General features: G+C 43.0%; 1 protein-coding gene across 6 annotated transcripts in view; it reads right to left on the reverse strand.

Annotated features, from left to right (window-relative positions):
• MICU1 (mitochondrial calcium uptake 1) overlaps positions 1-20,094 on the reverse strand; it is a 250,752-nt gene that overhangs the window by 152,232 nt on the left and 78,426 nt on the right. For all 6 annotated transcript variants that reach the window (XM_038743822.1, XM_038743821.1, XM_038743820.1 and 3 more), the window contains exons 3-4: positions 17,039-17,222; positions 6,259-6,421 (exon numbers count right to left, since the gene is read on the reverse strand). In XM_038743822.1, the coding sequence (XP_038599750.1) occupies positions 6,259-6,421; positions 17,039-17,222 (347 nt within the window). The remainder of the gene's footprint in view (positions 1-6,258; positions 6,422-17,038; positions 17,223-20,094) is intronic.

Below are 20,094 nucleotides of genomic sequence, written 5' to 3' on the forward strand. Positions count from 1 at the left end.
TGTCTAGCCAAATTTTTATTATCAGCAAGTGCAACTTTGTTTTATGCTGCTTGATTTACTTCCACTAAAAAAAGCAGTCGAGCATTCTAGTAAAATTGGTAGTAAGATATCAAAATACTGGATTGAAAGCTAGGGATTTTGTCCCTTGCAGTAGACACTGCAGACCCTAAATAAGGTCTTGAAGCCTCCAAAAGCAATAAACCGTTGCTGTACTTCCCAATCTCCTCTCTTCTTTTGACAGGTTTTATATCAAATCTGGTCATCCTATATCTATTCCAGGCTTAGCAATTAATCAATCAAGCAATGGTTTTACTGAGCTCTTACTGTGTGCTGAGCACTGCTCTAAGTGCTTAGGAGAGCACAATGCAACAAAGTTGATGGACATGTTCCCTGCCCACCAGGAGTTTATAATCTAGAAGAAACAGACATTAACATAAATGAATTACAGATACGGACTTCCGTACTGTGGGGCTGAGGTTGGGGTAACTATCAGATGCTTAAAGGGTACAGATCCACATGCATATGTGATGTAGAAGGGACAGGGAGTAGGGAAAAAGAGGGCTTAATTGGGGAAGGCCTCTTGGAGGAAATGTGGTTTTAATAAGGCTTTGAAAATGAGGAGAGTGGTGGTCTGTCAGATATGAAGAGAGGGAGCTTCAGGCAAGAGGGAGAATGCGGAGAAGGGGTCATCAACAAGACAGATGAGACAGAGGTACAAAGGAGTGAAATGTGCAGACTGGGTTGATCAGCAAGTTGATTAAATGCTTTAAGGCCGATGGTAAGAGGTTTCTGTTTGGTGCGAAGGTGGATGGGCAACCACAGGAGGTTCATGAGTAGGGAGATGAGGTCGCCACAGTTTTTTAAGAAAAATGATCCAGGCAGCAGAGTGAACTATGAACTAGATGGGGAGAAACAGGAGTTAGGGAGGTCGGCGAGAAGGCCGATGCAGTGGACAGGGCTAAATGCCTGGATCAGTGTAGTAGTTGTAGTTTGGATGGAGAGGAAAGGGTAAATTGTAGCAATGTTGTAAAGGTAGAACCAACAGGATTTGGTGATGGATGGTGAGAAAGATGAGTGGGAGATAACGGCAAGGTTATGGGCTTGTGAGACAGGGAGGTTAGTTGTGTTGTCTACTGTGATGGGAAAGCCATGGGAAGGACTGTGTTAGGGTTGGAAGATGAGGAGTTCTGTTTTGGACACGTTTAGTTTTGAGATGTCAGTGGGACATCCAGGTAGAGATGTACTGAAGGCATGAAGAAATGTGAGACTGCTGAGATGGAGAGAGGTCAGGGCTGGAGAGGTAGATTTAGAAGTAAGTCATCTGCACAGGGATGGTAGTTGAAGTTGTGGTAGTGAGTCAGTTTTCCAAGGGAGTGGGTGTAGATGGAGAATAGAAGGGAACCCAGAACTGCACCTTGAGGGCCTCTCACAGAAAATGGAAGACAGGGGAGGAGCCTGTGATAGAAACTGAGAAGCAGCAGTGAGACAGATGGGAGGAGAAGCAGGAGAGGACAGTGTCAGTGAAACCAAAGATGGATAAAGTTTAAAGGAGAAGGGTGTAATCAAAAATGTCCAGCGCAGCTGAGAATTTGAGGAGAATTAGAATGGAATAGGAATTGTCAGACTCGGCAAGAATAAGGTCACCGGTGCCCTTAGAGAGAGCAGTTTCCATGGAGAGAGTGGAGCAAAAACAAAATTGGAGGGAATTAAGGAAAGAATTGGAGTCAGCAGGAATTGAAAACTCTCTCAAGGAGTTTGAAGAGGACTGGTAGGAGGGAGATGGGGTGATTACTGCAGAGGTCAAGGGATAGATTTTTTAAGATATGGAATACATAAGCGTAGTTTGAAAGCAGTAGGGAAGAAGCCATTAACAAGAGAATGGTTGAAGATAGTGGTCAAGGAGGAAAGAAAAGAGGGAGCAAGTGTTTTGATAAGGTGCGAAGGGATGGGATCAGAGGCAAGGGTGGAGGGGTTAGATTTTGAGAGGAAGCAGATCTCCTCAAGATACTGTTGGGAAAGATGGAAGAGTAGAAGAGGGGATGAGAGAAGGGAGAGACTGGAGAGGAGCATAAGAGATTTTATAGGGAGATCATGCCTCATGGTTCCTATTTTATCAATAAAGTGGCCAGGTCATTAGCACTTGATAAATACCATAATTAACTCTTCAAGTGATCTGGATGCTGATGAATGGGGCCAAACTGAAAATGGCCCCAAGAGAATCTCTTCCTAGGTGCCTTTCCTCAACCACTTTACCCCAAGCCCCTTCAGTCTTCCACAGTATTTAGCGTCTGAAAAGGATAACTGCTCAAAACGGGAGTTTTGGGATAGAAAAACCACTGAAGGGGACTTGGCCTTGCTGTCCTCCAAGAAATGCAAATATAGGAAGGTTTCTGCTTTAAGGGTATGTGAAAAACCCTTGGATCCCATATGAGCCCTGAGCCTTATCTCTGGTCTTGCTTAAAGCTTTTTGAGCTGATGCCCAACGTCAGAGCGATATGGTCTCATCTTTTATTTTCTGTGTCCTTTTCCAAGAGCATCATGCAGCATACATATTTGGCCCTTGTTAAATGTTAAATTAAAATTATACTGCTTCTCTGCAGACAGTCCATGCTAAGTCTTAATTTCCAATAACATCAGGGAAATCCTTCCAAATCCTTTTTTTGCTGAAGGGTTTAAAAAGTCACTGGAATGGTACACAAAAGCTATGAAAATCATGAGGATTAGTGATACTGAACCAAGGCAGAATATTACATATATTACATATGCCTGCTAGTATGATTATCCTGGACAATTTCAAAATATTTTTCATCTGGTTGGCTTCTTTTTCTATTGAATTAGTAATCATTATTATTATTATTATGGTGCTTGTTAAGTGCTTACTATGTGTAAAGCACTGTTCTAAGCACTCAGGTAGATTCAAGTTAGTCATGTTGGACACAGTCCCTGTCCCACATGGGGTTCACAATCTTAATTCCCATCCTACAGATGAGGTAACTGAGGCCCAGAAGAGTGAAGTGACTTGCCCAAGGACACTCAGCAGACATATGGCACAGCCAAGATTAGAACCCATAACCTTCTAACTCGTAGGCCCATTCTCTATTCACTAAGCCACGCTGCTTCTCCAATTCCTGGACAGGATTGTATGGGGAGGGATGGGGGTTCAAATAGCCCCATTTCCCCCTAAAAACTCAAATATAGTCAAAGGATTTTAAGAAAACTTGAAATTTAAGAATCAAGTTCCTTCTCTCCCCCCACACCTACCCATATAAATAATATATTTATTATACAAATATATAATATTCAGTATATTTATACCATATATTATAATACATCAACTATATGTTTATTAAATATCTCTGCCCCTGCTCTCTCTCCCTCCCTTCAGGCTCGTGCCTCCTCCTGCCTTCAAGACATCGCCATCTGGATGTCTGCTCACCATCTAAAACTCAGTATGTCCAAGACTGAACTCCTTATCTTCAATCCCAAACCCTGCCCGCTCCCTGACTTTCCCACCACTGTTGACGGCACTACCATCCTTCCCGTCTCACAAGCCCGCAACCTTGGTGTCATCCTTGACTCTGCTCTCTCATTCACCCCTCACATCCAATCCGTCACCAAAACCTGACGGTCTCACCTCTGCAACATCGCCAAGATCCGCCCTTTCCTCTCCATCCAAACTGCTACCCTGCTGGTTCAATCTCTCATCCTATCGTGACTGGATTACTGCATCAGCCTCCTCTCTGATCTCCCATCCTCCTGTCTCTCCCCACTTCAATCTATACTTCACGCGGCTACCTGGATCATCTCTGTGCAGAAACGCTCTGGAAATGTTACTACTCCCCTCCTCAAAAATCTCCAGTAGCTACCAATAGACCTATGCATCAGGCAAAAACTCCTCACTCTCAGCTTCAAGGCTGTCCATCACCTTGCCCCCTCCTACCTCACCTCCCTTCTTGCCTTCTACAGCCCAGCCCACACCCTCCACTCCTCTGCCGCTAACCTCCTCACTGTGCCTCATTCTCGCCTGTCCTGCCGCCGACCCCCGGCCCACTTCCTCCCCCTAGCCTGGAAAGCCCTCCCTCTGCACATCCACCAAGCTAGCTCTCTTCCTCCCTTCAAAGCCCTACTGAGAGCTCACCTCCTCCAGGAGGCCTTCCCACACTGAGCCCTCTCCTTCCTCTCCCCCTCCTCCCCCTCCCCATCCCCCCGCCTTACCTCCTTCCCCTCCCCACAGCACCTGTATATATGTTTGTACATATTTATTACTCCATTTTACTTGTACATATTTACTATATTCTATTTATTTTATTTTGTTAATATGTTTTGTTTTGTTGTCTGTTTCCTCCTTCTAGACTGTGAGCCCACTGTTGGGTAGGGACTGTCTCTATATGTTGCCAACTTGTACTTCCCAAGTGCTTAGTACAGTGCTCTGCACACAGTATGTGCTCAATAAACACGACTGAATGAATGAATCCACTGATGCTGTCAGTGAACCTCTATGTGCCCAGATTGCCCTTAAGGTCTTTAAGTTTGTGATGGATTTATTATGCAGGGAGTGGAAGAAAGACAGTCTTCATTTCTCCTGTGAACATACAGAGGGAGCAGGATTAAACTGCAGGCAAAGGATAGTTTGGATATACAGGAGAATTTCCTATGGATTTTTCTCAACAATACAGTGGAGCAGCAAAGGTAACAAGGGTTAATAAGGAGAGCTTCTCAACTGCCTGGGATAATTTTGCTTTTACCTAAAATCAAAGGAATAGACTAGACAACTGCATCACCCTCCTCAATGACCTCCCTGCCTCCTGTCTCTCCCTTCTCTGGTCCACATACAAAGCTAATTAGGTTGGATACAATCCATGTCCTTCATGGGGCTCACAATCTAAGGAGGAAGAACGGGAGAACTGCGGCACCAAGAAGTTAAATGACTTACCCAAAATCACACAGCAAGTATTTGGCAGTCCACTACTCCCCACTTATTAAAAATCTCCATTAGTTGTCCATCCATCTCTGCATCAAACAGAAATTCCTCATCTCTGGCTTTAAGACACCCCATCAACCCTTCCTGTCCTGTCTTACTTTGCTGATCTCCTACTACAACCAAATCTGCACAATTTGCTTCTCTAGCGTCAACCTGCTCGCTGTGCCTCGATGAAATTTGTTTCCCTGTCAAACTCTTGCCCACATCCTGTCACTAGCCAGGAACTTCTTCCCCTTCTTATCTAACTGATCCCTGCTCTCCCTGCCTTCAAAGCCCTGCTAAAATCATATCCCCTCCAAGAGGTCTTCCCTAACCAACCCCTCATTCCCTCGACCTTGGATCACCTACGCTCTTGGGTGTGAACCCCAAAATTTACATAATAAAATGTTATACTCACCCCATCTGTAATTTATTTTAATTTCTCTCTCCCCCTCTAGACTGGAAGTTCCTCACGGGCTGGGATCAAGGCTACCAACTCTTTTGTACTGTACTCTCCCAAGCACCTGTACTTTCCCAAGTGCTTAGAACAGTGCTCTGCACACAGTAAGCACTAATAAATACCATGGATTAATAAATAATAATAATAATAATGATATTTGTTAAGCGCTTATTATGTGCGAAGCACTGTTCTAAGCACTGGGAATAATAATAATGATGGTATTTGTTAAGTGCTTACTCTGTGCCAAGCACTGTTCTAAGTGCTGGGGTAGATACAAGGTAAATCAGTTTGTCCCACGGGGTGCTCGCAGTCTTAATCCCCGTTTTACAGATGAGGTAACTGAGGCACAGAGAAGTTAAGTGAGTTGCCCAAGGTCACACAGCAGACAAGTGGTGGAGGCGGGATTAGAACCAACGTTCTCTGACTCCCAAGCCCGGGATCTTTCCACTGAGCCACGCTGCTTCATATGTGTTTTCAATTGAACAACTGGTTATTTATTTGGGTTCCACTCTTTGTACATATTTATATATCAGCTCTTCCATTGGAATGTGACCTCCTTGTGGGCACTGCTTATGTCTTGTGCTCTTGTTGTACTTTCCCATTTGTTTAGTATAATACATTGCACTTTATACACAGTCAATAAATACCATTACTATTACCGTCAATGTCCCTATTTTTCTGAGGTGTGGTGAGACTAACTCGCTAAAATGTGTGCAACGCCCTTTTAAGTCCTTTGTGGAAGGAGTTATATAAGATTATTATATATGTTGAATATTGAGAAAAATGTTTTTTGTAACAGCACACCAGCTAATTTGAACTAGGGTGACCAATAACTTACGTTCCGGTTGCTTTTCATTGGGAGTTATAGATCTCACAAAATCTTGCGGGGTCATAAACACTTCTGATTCACCGTGCTCATTAATTACTTTCAGAGTAGCAAAGTAACGGAAGATTTTGTCTGGAGTAGAATAAGCACGAATCCGGTTCTCGTACTCCATTACCTGAAAATGAAGTTGAAGAATTGTTACACCGCCCAATAATAATAATAATGTTGGCATTTATTAAGCACTTACTATGTGCAAAGCACTGTTCTAAGCACTGGGGAGATTACAAGGTGATCAGGTTGTCCCACAGGGGCCTCACAGTCTTAATCCCCATTTTACAGATGATGTAATTGAGGCACAGAGAAGTTAGGTGACTTGCCCAAAGTCACACAGCTGACAATTGGTGGAGCCGGGACTTGAACCCATGTCCTCTGACTCCAAAGCCCATGCTCTTTCCACTGAGCCACACTGCTTCTCATTCTCTCAAGTAGCTCTTGGAGTTTTCTTACCTAATTTATTGCAACTGCTTTATGAATTTCACACTTGGGCTTTTCAAAAGAACCGAAAAATTGAGGCTGTTAATGCTACTTAATTTACCAAAAAGCAAAAATGCACTCATAAAACTGGTGAGCTAGTATTCATGTAACTCCTGTGCTAAGAGTTCCCAGTTTTGGGGCTTTTTTAATGGCATTTGTTAAATGCTTACTATGTGCCAGGCACCGTTCTAAACCCTGGAGTAGATACAATCTAATTACGTTTAACTCAGTCCATGGCCTATATGTGGAACTCACAGTCTTAATCGCCATTTTACAGATGAGGCTACTGAGGCAGAGAGAAGTTAAGTGACTTGCCCAAGATCATATAGCAGACAAGTTTTGGAGACAGGATTAGAACTCAGGTCTTTCTGACTCCTGGGCCTGTGTTCTACTTACCAGCCCATGCTGCTTCTCAAAATCTTGAGATTTTGCTAAGCGTTAAGTACAGTGCTCTGCACACAGTAAGTGCTCAATAAATACAATTGAATGAATGAATGAAAATCTTCAAAATCTTTTGCAAGTCATCAGTACAGTAGAGGCTTATAAAACTGATGGTGCACTGTTTGTTTGGATGTTTACCTAATACAAGCCTTTCCTGACAGGTGGTAACAGGCAGAAAAGCTAAACTATGTTAAAGACTGAGGAAGAGGATTTAAAGTTGTGTATATTGTGACTTTAAAACTTGGTAAAAAAAAAGTCCCAAAACTGTGAGTTAGAAATCAGCTTTTAATGTCTCATCAATGTGTCTAGGGAAGTAAGAAGAAAGGCTTTTGGTTTTAAGGCTTTGGCAATTGGGATTGAGCCAAATCTGGAATTTTACTATGGCTATTAACATAAAATTATACTTCAAGTTCCAGTAAAAGTAATAGCTGAAAAACAAAGTTCTGAAATGAGTACCAGATACCAGAGACACTCAGTTAATCACATACATCTGGAGCAACCGATCTGGAACACCATGGAAAGAGCATAATCTGGAGTCCGAGGACCTGTGTTCTAAACCCGCTCCACCATTTACCTGCTGTGACCTTGGGCTAGTTATTCAATTTCTCTGTGCCTCGGTTCCCTCACCTGCAAAATGGAGGTTCAATACCTGTTCTTCCTCCTACTTAGAATATGAGCCCCTTGTGGGACTTGATTATCTTGTATTTACCCCCATGTTTGGCACAAAGTGCTTGGCACATAAGAAATGCCTAACAAATTATTATTATTAATAGGTCAGGTTCTTAACACTTGTAACTTAACAACAAATTAACAGTTTATTTTCTTGTGATTACCTGGAGGAGAGATGGTGAGGACTTGGGAAAATATTTCAGTAGCAGCTGAGCCACGAGTTGCACTAATTTGGGCAAAGTCTTCATAAGTCTAATGAAGACTTCCCATCAATTGGTATCTTTGAGCACTGCAGAATATATGCACCCTAACCAAGCCCTTGAGCAATTTTCAAGAATTTTTGTACACAAAAACACTATTTCTTCATGTATTTTCCACATTTATATTATTGAGGCTGAGAGACCTAGCTTTCTCAGGGTGGCTACAATAGGCCCACTGTACAGAATTTATTTAATGAACTTAAACCAGATAATTGTTGATGCTAGTTGACACCTGTCATGTCAGACAGATTTTAAAAGATATTTCATTAACCGTTTACTATTTCCTATGAACTCTACTGTCAATAAAAGTGATGGTATGTGCCAGAAGGATGTGTTTTGTTCCACCAGCACCAGCTGTTTGGTGACAGTCTCAATTCTACTACCAGATGTGCTTTGGGAAAAAGGTTGGTTAATTTGCAACTGTGCATGACTGAAATCTCCCTGAGACTAACTTTCAAAGAAAGTTGATTACTGATTTCAAAAGCTGATCCATCAAAGGTAGTAGTACATGGCAAACATACTGAAGACTTGGCCCTTCTCTCTAGATGTCCAAATCCTCAGCTCCCTTTGGCAATGTCTCTGAAATCAGTGATGACGCTACTGACAATATTCGAGCCCACTTGGGCCCAGGACACAGGTGAAGGCAATTTTCCTGAGGCATTTTCTATTCCCCAATTTCTGTTCTGAAGTCGTAAGGGACAAATGTCACGTTAAAAGCTCAAGCAGCATTGGGGAGAGTTTTGTCATGTAGAGGGGCTAATTTTCAAGCTACAACATTGGACCCACCACAGAAGCACTGGCATTAATCTCATTACCTAACTGGAAGATGGTGTTGTAATTTTTCAACTCCTGGTCTTGTCCCACCCTCTCGCCTTACCACTAATCTGGGGTGCTTTAGGGTAGTACCCCTCAGAAAGGCTACAATGGGGTGATGGTGACAAGACAGCACTTAGAACAGTGCTTCGCACATAGTAAGCACTTAATAAATGCCATTATTAAGACAGCACCTGGAGAAGCAGCATGGCCTACTGGATAGAGCATGGGCCTAGGAATCAGAAGGTTATGGGTTTCAATCCCGGCTCTGCCATTTATATGCTGTGTGACCTTAGGCACGTCACTTTGTTTCTCTGTGCAGAAGCGCTCTGGGCATGTTATTCCCCTACTCAAAAATCTCCAGTGGCTACCAATCAACCTACGCATCAGATAAAAACTCCTCACTCTCGGCTTCAAGGCTGTCCATCACCTCGTCCTCTCCTACCTCACCTCCCTTCTTTCCTTCTACAGCCCAGCCCACACCCTTCGCTCCTTTGCCGCTAACCTCCTCACTGTGCCTCGTTCTCGCCTGTCCTGCTGTCAACCCCCGGCCCACGTCCTCCCCCTGGCCTGAAATGCCCTCCCTCCACACATCCGCCAAGCTAACTCTCTTCCTCCCTCCAAAGCCCTACTGAGAGCTCACCTCCTCCAGGAGGCCTTCCCAGACTGAGCCTCCTCCTTCCTCTCCCCCTCCTCCCCTTCCCCTCCCCACAGCATCTGAATATATGTATGTACAGATTTATTACTCTATTTTAATTGTACATATTTACTATTCTAATTATTTTATTTTATTAATATGTTTTGTTTTGTTGTCTGTCTCCCCCTTCTAGACTGTGAGCCCACTGTTGGGTAGGGACCGTCTCTATACGTTGCCAACTTGTACTTCCCAAGCACTTAGTACAGTGCTCTGCACACAGTAAGCGCTCAATAAATACGACTGAATGAATGAATGAATGAACTTTACTTCTTTGGGCCTCAGTTATCTCATCTGTAAAATGGGGATTGAGACTGTGAGCCCCACGTGGGACATGGATTGGGTCCAACCCGATTTGCTTGTATCCAACCCAGCTCTTAGAACAGTACCTGGCACCTAGTAAGCACTTAACAAATACCATAATAATAATAAAAAAGACAGGGTCAGGCACTAGCACCCCCAAACAGCAACCTTGGGGGATACACTGGTCTCAGAAGTTGCATGTGAAGAAGTAGTCGCATGGCAAAATGATCCCGTCTGCATAATCTCATCCTAACATTTTTAGCCTTCTTGAGCTGAATTGTGGCAAAAATAAAGCTACCAAATCGCTGTAGAAGCTTGCTCATCAGCTATCAGTATTGCTATGATTAAGAATAGATTCCATGAACATCTCTCAACCAGCAATGGCCATCACTTCCCTATCAGACTACAATCACCCAGAGGAAACCATGGTAATAATGGAGATGGCTTCAATCAGACCATTCATATTCACATCCATACCCTTGGGTCCCAGCAGGGTAGAAAATGAGATATCTGGGAACGGTTAAGAGTGCAATCTCTGGCCCCTTACAGGAAAAGTTATCTGCATTTCAGGTAAGCACTGAATGGATGGGAACAAAGGAAGCATTTTGACCTAATGGAAACCAAAGCCACATGGACGTGGAAATCAGAGGACTTAAGTTTTAACCCCGGCTCTGCCACTTGCCTGTTCTGTGACCCTGAGTAAATCACCATCATCATCATCATCAATGGTTTTTATTGAGTGCAGAGAATTATACTAAGCACTTGGGAGAGTACAATATAACAGAGGTGGCAGACACCTTCCCCGCAAACAATAAGTTTACAATCTAGAGAGGGAGACAGATATTAATATAAATAGATAATTTAGAATATATAATTTAAAGAGCTGTACGTAAGTATTGTGGGGTTGAGGGTGGGGCAGACATCAGATGCCCAAAGGTCACAGATCCAAGTGCACAGACCACAGAGAAAGGTAAATCCCCTAAATTCTCTAAATCTGTTTCCTCATCCATCTGGAGATTAAGTACCTGTTCTCCCTTCCCCTTAGACTGTGTCCAACCTGATTATCTTGTATCTACCCCTTCATTTAGTACAGTCATTTGCACATAGCGCTTAAAAATACCATAATTGTTATTAGTGCTATTGTGATTGTGCAAACCTCACAACAATCTGATAGAATAATTCAAAACTCATCTGCAGGAATCTGCAATAATCTGTAATTCCTGACTGTTATTGCAGTGGTGCCAAGAAACTGACTGACATTTATCAGTCAAATCCCTTCAGGTTTTCTCTCCCTGGAAATGATTTATTTTATGTATATGGTTCACAGAGCATGTTGATATGAGGTATAATGCAACTGGCCGAACCCAATTACTGCTCCCACACTGATTTGAGTAAAACATTCGATGCGATTCACAAATACAACTCCGGTAAAATTGATGACACCCTCTCAAGGTCGCACCTGGAGAGTTTCCAGTACTCTACCAATCTCGACTAAGGGAGGGAGAGTCAAGCCGAGGCCTGTCCATTCCATTCCTAGCTCGGCTAGTGAGTGGAAGGCAATATGCTACAAGTCAAGCCTCCCCTGAGCTGGGCAGCATCGGCACAGGAGAGAGTCAAGAGCAGAGACTCAAGTTTACTGCACGGAAGGTGGCAAGGATAAAATACTTCCATATTTTTTACCAAGAAAACTCTACGGCTCCAATAAGCAGAACAATTGCTGATGGAGGTGGGGCGTTCTGGGAGAGATATGTCCACGGTGTCGCTGCAGGTCGGAGACAACTCGACAGCATAAGACAAGACAAAATTGATGAATTTACCATACCATTCAAACTTCTTGTTTGTGAACAGTAGTTTCCTTTCATTATGCTTTTACTAATCACTATTTCCTTTTCTCCCTTAGTAAAATCTGCGCCTCTGACTTCATATTAACGTGGGATCAAATTATTTAAACAAAACCAATTTGTTCATTTGATTTGCTATTTTTACATTATTTTCAACATTGCACATTTGCCAATAAAGTGTGTTTGGCTTCCTGTATTAGATTATAAACTCCTCTATGTCTTAACAAGCACTGAGGGGAAATTCAAGGGTTAAGATAAAGTTCTTCTGCAGTCAGTTCCCTATACAGTGAAGCACTAAGCCTCCTGGGATAAGTGATCAGAGCCCTGCAAACGATGGTTGCTCAGATGCTTTCTCTGCACCAATAAAAGAAATTTGGCCAGGAAATGAGAACTTTGTTTTTTTTCTCCCCAGAATTTTGTTTGGCTTTTCTAACACGACTTTTCTTATTTTATGATAATAATAATAATGCTGGCATTTATTAAGTGCTTACTATGTGCAAAGCACTGTTCTAAGCGCTGGGGAGGTTACAAGGTGATCAGGTTGTCCCATGTGGGGCTCACAGTCTTAATCCCCATTTTACAGTTGAGGGAACGGAGGCACAGAGAAGTCAAGTGACTTGCCCAAAGTCACACAGATGATAATTGGCAGAGCCGGAATTTGAACCCATGACCTCTGACTCCAAAGCCCGCGTTCTTTTCCACTGAGCCACGCTGCTTCTCGATCTGCCATCTCTGCAAGTGTGACTGGCCTATGTTTCCATTGCACAAATTAACACCACAGAATGAAAGGAGCCTGCCAGTTTAGCTTCAGATCATTGGCCTCCTTATTTCAGATCTCAATAAGTCAAGACTAGATGAGTCTGGAAAGCTGTGTCATAAGGAAAAACAAAATGTCATCTTCAAAGGACAAAACAGCCTTCAAAAATATTCTTCTGCCCAACAGCTGTGCCCTGCACAGCTATACCAAGTATCTCCTTGAGAATTCTTTGCTGATACTTGGGGCCTTCAGAAGAAAGGTTCTCATAAAATCATATCTACTGCATCAAATGTAAGGACATTAAACCCATAAAATGTCTAATTTAAAGCTCTGGCTATTTTCTTAGATCTAAATATTAGACTCATTTGGTACGTAGAAAAGCAGCGCGGCCTAATGGGAAAAGCAGAGGCCCATGAGTCAGAGGACCTGGAGTCTAAAATAATAATGATAACAATAATAATAATAATAATAATGGTATTTATTAAGTGCTTACTATGTGCAAAGCACTGTTCTAAGCACTGGGGAGGATACAAGGTGATCAGGTTGTCCCACGTAGGGCTCACAGTCTTAATCCCCATTTTACAGATGAGGTAACTGAGGCACCGAGAAGTTAAGTGACTTGCCCAAATTCACACAGTTCACAAGTGGCAGAGCCGGAATTCGAACCCATGATCTCTGACTCCCAAGCCCGGGCTCTTTCCACTAAGCCACGCTGCTTCGCTGTCTCTTGCATGCTTTGTGATTTGGGGCAAATCACTTCACTTCTCTGTGCTTCAGTTTCCTCATCTGTAAAATGGGAACTGACTCCTACTCCCTCCTATCTAGATTGTGAGCCCCATGTCAGACAGAGACTATGACTAACCCAATAACCCTACATTTATCCCAGTGCTTAAAACAGTGCTTGGCAGAGAGAAGTGCTTAACAAATACCATAAGTTTGTGATCTGAGAGGTCTCCAACTTAACATTGGCATGCCTTATTCCCAAAAAGTAAGTAGCTCAAGAACAGATCTCTTTCTCCATTTCAAGAATACTGGTCTCAATCAAGGTTTATTGAATAGTATTTCTTCATATCCAGGATAGGATGAGTACTTGAAGCTCCAAGGAGTCCATGTGATTTCCAAAAGTGTTGAAGGCATGGATTTGTACTATGCTTATATTCTCAACCAAATGCTTGACTTCTGGAGCCACAGGGAATGCAGAGATAATAATAATAATAGCATTTATTAAGTGCTTACTATGTGCAAAGCACTGTTCTAAATGCTGGGGAGGTTACAAGGTGATCAGGTTGTCACAGTCTTAATCCCCATTTTACAGATGAGGTAACTGAGGCACAGAGAAGTTGCGTGACTTGCCCAAAGTCACACAGCTGACAACTGGCGGAGCCGGGACTTGAACCCATGACCTCTGATTCCAAAGCCCATGCTCTTTCCACTTAGCCATGCTGCTTAGATCTGGTTGGCTCAGGGTAGCCTCTATCCTATCTGCATGGTGGAAATTGCAATACTTTCCCAAGAAGGTGAGGTGACTATCAGGGGAACAGCGTGGCTCCGTCTCTCTCATGAGGGTTTTTGTCTTTCACTAGTAATTCATTCATTCATTCCATCATATTTACTGAGCGCTTACTGTGTGCAAAGCACTGTTCTAAGCGTCTGGGAGAGTACAATATAACAACAGAAACATTACGGCCCACAACGACCTCACAATCTAGCAATGTGCTCAAGGCAACTCCAGCCATCCCATTACAATCACCTTGAGAAGATGATAATAGAGTCACTAATTCTGAGCCTTTAGGACTGAGAACCTGGGTAGAGGAATTGGCTATAGTGCTCGTGGCTTTTAAAAAAAATGATATTTGCTAAGCACTTAGTACAATGCTTGGCACATAGAAAGTGCTGGGGTAGATACAAGATAATCAGATTGGACACAGTCCACGTCACACATGGGGTTCACAGTCTTAATCCTCATTTTAAGATGAGTAGCAGACACAGAGAAGTGAAGAGACTTGACCAAGGTTACATAGAGACAAATGGCAGAAGCAGGATTAGAATCCAGATCCTCTTACTCCCAGGCCCGTTCTCTTTCCACTAAGCCACTCTGCTTCTCTCATCATCACCTCTTGTTCCACATGACTTACACCCTCTCATCACTGCCAGTGGTGTTCCCACTGGGGCAAAGAGAGCCACGAGCAGGAAGGTGGGCAAGGATGCAGCACACTAAAGTGCAGGTGTGATCTTTGCCCGCACTGCCCAACTCCAGGCAGAACTGGGACTAGAAATCAGGTCTCCTGATTCCCAGAGCAGTGCCTTTTCCATGAGACCAACAGCAGGGCTTCATCTGGAGATGATGCCGCTACTAAAGCCCATTCCAATTTAGCATAGGTAAAGACATCTATTTAGCACAGATGTCTAAGGATTTTATTGTTAGAATTCCATGTTCCATGAGCAGCCCCGAGTGACCCTCCTAGGAGTTCCCTCAGCACACTTCATTGGGATTCTGTCACAAGAAGCATGGCCTAGTGTATAGAGCATGGGCCTGGGTTCTAATCTCAGCTCCACCACTTATCTGCTGTGTTATCTTGGGCAACACACTTAACTTCTCTGGGCCTCAGTTACCTCATCTGTAAAAATGGGGATTAAGACTGTGAGCTTAATGTGAGACAGGGACTGTGTCCACCCTGATTAGCTTGTATCTGCCCCAGCACTAAGAACAACGCTTGATACACAGTAAATGCTTAACAAATACTATTATTATCATTAGTATTATTACTAGCATAGGAAGTGGCAGATTTTTAATACAAGATGCCCTATGCTGACTAGGATGTGAAAGAAAATTAAGTATTATGGCTACATATATACATTAAAAAATCTAATTAAAAATCCATTATTGCTATGTATTTATACTGCTATTTGATCATGTCACTATATTTATGGGATTTTATCAACTTTTTGGGTGTTGGGAGCATATTAATGTACTTTACATTATATCCTGTGTGAAACTATACTTCATTTAGCCCTCTTTCATTTAACACCCAATTTTCATAGAACCGATGACAAGAACAAACCACAGTACAGCAGTAATTGTATTTGGCTGTACCCACATGATGGTGAATTTCTGATTTAAATCGGCTTAAAAACTTATGAGAAAAACTTTGAAATCTATTAATACACGATAAATAATAAGCATTTTTCAATAATAAGTTCAATTAAACTCACCATGTTGGATTTGCACCTTCTATTCACTTCTCCCTCAGTCCCACTGCACTTAAGTTCATATCCATAATTTATTTACATTTATGAATGCCTGTTCCTCCCTCTAGACTGTAAGCTTGTTGCGGACAGGGAACATTTGTATAAACCTTGTTATAACGTATTCTCCCAATTGCTTTGTACAGTGCACTGCACACTGTAAGCAGTCAATAAATGATTGATCGATGATATGATCCAGACAGAGGACTAAATGTCTCCAAGCACAGTAGTTATTTATATTAAATAACTGACCTTATTAAATTAGGTAGCTCTCTAGCAAGTGAAGAGGTATAGCCTCCCGAATGTGGGTTTAAAAATAGGAAACTGATTGTGAGAAATGAACTGCAAGAACAATATATCATCATGCTATTCCCTCTGCCATCTCACATATCAAAATTGGCCAAATCAAAGGACCACCAGTTAATGGTGAAGTCTGGAACATTTCTCCCATTAAAGATGTTGACGCTGTAAGAGCAGCAGGAGTTAGTGATGGTCTAACCTAATGGAAAAGTTTCTTGCTTGAGCTTTCCTCATAGTTATCAGATGCCAAGGATATGAGGTAAATAAGAACAACACTTGTGTATTGCTCTTTCATTCCCAGTTACAACTGGGTATTGTAAATCTTCTCTATACAGAAACAAAAGGTATTAGACCATATCATTTTAAATTGCTTAAATCCAGGGAAACTAAACAGGCGAACTTTAGTGGCGGGGAGAAAGGTCGCAAGGAAGGAAAAAATAGGCTTCCCTTTATGATTATTTTTTATGGTATTTTGTTAAGCACATACTATGTGCCAGGCACTGTACTAAACTCTGAGATAGCTTCAAATTAATCAGGTTTGACACATTCCCTGTCCAACATGGGACTCACAGTCTTAATCCCCATTTTACAGATGAGGTAACTGAGGCACATAGAAGTTAAGTGCCTTGCCCAAGGTCACACAGCAGACAGGTGGCGGAGCTGGGACTAGAACCCAGGTCCTTTTGATTCCCCAGCCTGTACTCCATCCACTAGGCCATGCTGCTTCTCTTACTGTTTTAATCCAAAGTTGCAGGCCTTCAGCACCTTGGGTAAGGTGAAAGGATAACTGTGTTTGGAAAAGAACCATACGTGACCTCAGGAAAAAAATGGAGTACCTGAAAGGCTGTTAAATGGGCAGTCCTGCTATGCACCATACTTAAAATACCACCATAACACCTGCATTGAAAACCAGCACTTGACAGATGTTTTATACCTTGCGGTCCCTGAATCCACATCGCTGTTTCTTTTTCTTCCCTTCTGGCTGAGCTTCTACACAGCTAGAGTCACCAGCCTTTCCTTCATTGTCATCTGAATCCTCTTCATCCTTATTCTTGTCTTTGTCACCAGGTTCAGCCTTTAGGTTCTGTTTGACTGACGGTGCAGATTCTGCATAGGCCCTGGAATGTGCAAGAAGGGAAGCCAGCATTAATTAAGCAATCAGTAAGATCTATTGCATTAACCAAGTGACTACCCTGGAAACAGCAGCAGCAATTCAAATTCATCTTATGCCAGTAACCTCCTGTCTTTTCTTATGCTGTCGAGTCGTCTCCGACCCATAGCAACTCCATGGACACATCTCTCCCAAAACGCCTCACTTCTATTTGCAGTTGTTCTGGTAGAGTATCCATAGAGTTTTCTTGGTAAAAATACAGAAGTGGTTTACCACTGCCTCCTTCTGCGCAGTAAACCTGAGTCTCCACCCTCGACTCTCTCCCATGCTGCTGTTGCCCAGCATAGATGAGGTCTGACTTACGGCAGATTGCTTCCCACTTTCCAGACACTGCCCATGCTGGGAATGAAATGAGTATGGCTATGTTAGACTCTCCTTCCCATAACTGAGACTGGGAGAGTACTGGAAACTCTCAAGGTGCCATCCTGAGAGGAGTCAGTAAACTCTAGCCACCAACATGATGGACTTCTTCTGTTTTCTAGGTCATTTCAATACCAGGAGCTCAGGGCAACTCCAAACTCCCCCACCCGTGGATCAGGTTGGACCAACTAAGAAGAAATTTTGGTTGTGTCCTGGCTTGGTTTGAAATCCTGCAAAGCCTCAGCAATCCTCTGTTAAGGTGACTGCAGGCCAGAGAAACCACAGCATGAACCCACAGACACAAAATCAATCAATCATATTTATTAGAGTGCTTACACTCTAATAAAGCAGAGCAGAGCACGGTACAAAGCAATTTGGAAGAATACAGTATAACAATACAACAGATTTGGTACATATATTCCTTACCCACGATGAGCTTACATTTTAATGGGGGAGAGAGACATTAATATAAATAAACTATGGATATGTGTCTAAGTGCTGTGGGGCTGAGGGAGGGGTGAATATAGGGAGCAAATGTGAAGGGAATGGGAGAAGAGGAAATGAGGACTTAGGGAAGGCCTCTTGTAGATGTGCCTTCAATGAGGCTTTAAAGGTGGGGACAGCAACTGTCTGTAAGATATAAAGAGGAAAGGCATTCCAGCCAGAGGCAGGACATGGGTGAGAGGTCAGCAGTGAGATAGTCACCCTCCACTCCGCTGCCGCTAATCTCCTCACTGTGCCTCATTCTCACCTGGCCCGCCGTCGACCCCCAGCCGACGTCCTTCCCCTGGCCTGGAATGCCCTCCGTCCGCACATCCGCCAAGCTAGCTCTCTCCCTCCCTTCAAAGCCCTACTGAGAGCTCACCTCCTCTAGGAGGCCTTCCCAGACGGAGCCCCCTTTTCCCTCTCCCCCTCCCCATCCCCCCGCCCTACCTCCTTCCCCTCCCCACAGCACCTGTATATATGTTTGTACAGATTTATTACTCTATTTATTTTACTTGTACATATTTACTATTCTATTTTATTTTGTTACTATGTTTTGTTTCGTTGTCTGTCTCCCCCTTCTAGACTGTGAACCTGTTGTTGGGTAGGGACCATCTCTACATGTTGCCAACTTGTAATTCCCAAGCACTTAGTACAGTGCTCTCCACACAGTAAGCGCTCAATAAATATGATTGAATGAATAAATGAACAGTCCTCTATCGAGATATAGTGAGAAGGCTGGCATTAGAGGAGCGAAGCGTGTGGACTGGGTTGGAGCAGGAGAGCAGCCAGGTAAAGTAGGAAACGGTGAGGTGATTGAGTGCTTTAAAGCCTATGAAAGGAGTTTGTTTTTTGTGGATGTGGATGGGCAACGAATGGAGGCTCTTGAGGAGTGAAGAAGCAAGGGGTGACCTTGGGCAAGTCACTTCACTTCTCTGGGCCTCAGTTACCTCATCTGTAAAAGGGGGATTGAGACTGTGGGGCCCAGGTGGGAAAGGGACTAACACAATTGTCTAACACAATCTGCTTGTATCCACCCCAGTGCTTAGTACAATGTCTGGCACATAGTTAAGTGCTTAACAAATACCATTATTATTATTGCTATTATTAAATGCATAACTATGACAATACCCCCAACAAGTGAGGCCAGAGCCCTCATCCTGTCTTGATCAGGACCAAGTTGGGCTCAAATTCAATTGGTGGGGGTAAGGGAGGATGCAGGAGGGAGTGGGGCAAGTCAGGACTGAGCCCAATCAAAGGTTTTCAGTTGGAGTCAGAAGTGCTTGTGAGTGCTAGCAATCAATCCCTCCCAAAAGCAGTCCTCGTCTGGGTTCTGCCGACCAGGAAAACATCACATTGGAGGTTGCCTTGAAGAACCTAAGAAAGTTCTTAATTAAGAGAACTTAAGAGAATTAAGAGAATTAAGAGTTCTTAATTGTGCACCAGTTACCGCATCTGTAAAATGGGGATTAAGACTATGAGTCCCCCGTGGGACAACCTGATCACCCTGTAACCTCCCCAACGCTTAGAACAGTGCTTTGCACATAGTAAGCGCTTAAAAAATGTCATTATCATTATTATTATTATTAAGAGAGGTCCCTGACGTTTCCATCTCCTTGGAGAGACGGGCAGCAGGAACAGCTTAGCTGGACTGCCCTATTTCAGCCTAAGATGCCAGCAATGAATTTCTGAGAACAGAAAAACAAATGGTTTGATGATTTCTCTAAAACTTCCCTGTCTTAGAAAAAGCTCCTGAAAAACAAACAAGATTACATAAAAAAACAAGGAGAGAAAACAAGACATTAACCTCAGCTTCCCTAATGCTCTATTCAAAAGCAACCACTTGATCTCGGCTCAGGTTTCCTTTCAATTCGGGTAATGGACTGGATCATATTTCTTCCTTATTTTCCTCCCATCAGCCTCATTAATCTCAAAGATGAAGGATGGTGGAAGTAGAAAACAAAAGTGTTTACCAT

This window comes from Tachyglossus aculeatus, chromosome 3 (assembly GCF_015852505.1).
Source record: "Tachyglossus aculeatus isolate mTacAcu1 chromosome 3, mTacAcu1.pri, whole genome shotgun sequence".
Taxonomy (NCBI): domain Eukaryota; kingdom Metazoa; phylum Chordata; class Mammalia; order Monotremata; family Tachyglossidae; genus Tachyglossus; species Tachyglossus aculeatus.